The 1,306-nt window shown below is 29.9% G+C and overlaps 1 protein-coding gene across 1 annotated transcript; it reads right to left on the bottom strand.

Moving 5' to 3' along the window:
- LOC109798083 (uncharacterized) lies at positions 1-875 on the bottom strand. Its single transcript, XM_020358291.3, has 2 exons — positions 647-875; positions 1-309 (listed from the first exon to the last, which is right to left on the bottom strand). Exons 1-2 carry the CDS (start codon positions 788-790, stop codon positions 154-156), a joined length of 300 nt encoding a protein of 99 aa, XP_020213880.1. The 5' UTR covers positions 791-875; the 3' UTR covers positions 1-153.
- Between the last annotated feature and the right edge of the window lie 431 nt (positions 876-1,306).

Below are 1,306 nucleotides of genomic sequence, written 5' to 3'. Positions count from 1 at the left end.
AGCATATATAATATAAAATTTGATATGAACGAGAAATCAATACACAATACTAGGTCCAAAAAATGAATAGAAGCAAAACTCAATACAAAGATTTGGCCTAGCAGTCCAAAAGCATACAAAATGAAAATAGTTGGCTACTGATGTGCAGCTTCCTCAACCAGTTTCTTGCTCAAAATCTTCACCTTCAGATTCCTCTGCATTGTCAGCATCATCGCCATCTGCCTCATTGTCAAAGTCTTCCTTATCATTTTCATTAGTGGTTTTCCCTATCACAACAAGGTTGCTGTTCATCTTCCTGATTTCATTGCACTGCAACAATTTGTGCCAACAATGACAGGGATGAGTACGAGGGAAGGAACAACAAAAAAGAGAGATTCAAAGAGCACTAACTTGCACCTTGAAGCCTATTATCCTTTGCACTGAACACTACCTTCATAGATTCAAAGTGAAATATTTAACCATAAGAAGTACCATATCCTACAATCGAAATTCCCAAACATCTGATACACTAGAAACCTAGACAAATAAGTGTGTGCAAAAATGGATAGAAAATGAACAAGATTTTTATTTAATTAGCAAAATGAGCCAAAAAGTAAAAGATAGCGTTTTGAATGAATAATTTGACGGAAAGAGAAGATGAAAGGACCTTTTCTTCGAAATCAGACTCCTCCATGGCGAGAAGGAGTTCTTCGTTTTGGGGCTGAGGCCATTGAAAGGGTAGCAAAAATGACGTCGGAATGGTCCTCGTCGATAATGGGTACTGTGTCATATACGCTGGAAATTGTAACATCTTCTTCTCTTTTCTCCTTTTCCTTTCTCTGTCTCACTAGTTTAACTAGGGGTGTGGTTTGGTTTTTCCAAAAAATCACTGTTTAACAATCTTCCTCTTACTCGTACTCACTCTCTTTCCTTATTTTATACTTTTAATTTTAAAATATTAATAACTTTTAATTAAATATAAATTTTGATAATCCTTAATTATAACTTCATATATACTAAATAATAATTTAAATATAATTAAAATATTTATATTTTAATATATTTTAAAAATATATATTATATTAATTTTATTTTATAAGAATGATAAATTTAAAAGTTAGTTTGTAAAGTAAAATATATAATTTTAATCCCCAATTTGTCAATTTTTAATTAAGGAAATTTTAGTTCATCAAACATTTTTTCTATGCTATTTAATTTTATCTTTTTTATTAAAAATATGATAATTTTTGTTGATACAACATTAATAAAGGGCTTAAATATGTTTTTAATCTCTTAAATTTAGGATAAATCTGTTTTTGGTTCCTCA

The sequence above is a fragment of the Cajanus cajan genome, chromosome 6, assembly GCF_000230855.2.
Source record: "Cajanus cajan strain Asha chromosome 6, NIPB_CcT2T_4, whole genome shotgun sequence".
Taxonomy (NCBI): Eukaryota; Viridiplantae; Streptophyta; class Magnoliopsida; order Fabales; family Fabaceae; genus Cajanus; species Cajanus cajan.
The sequence above is the reverse complement of the archived record's forward strand: the minus strand, read 5'-3'. Positions and strand labels throughout refer to the sequence as shown.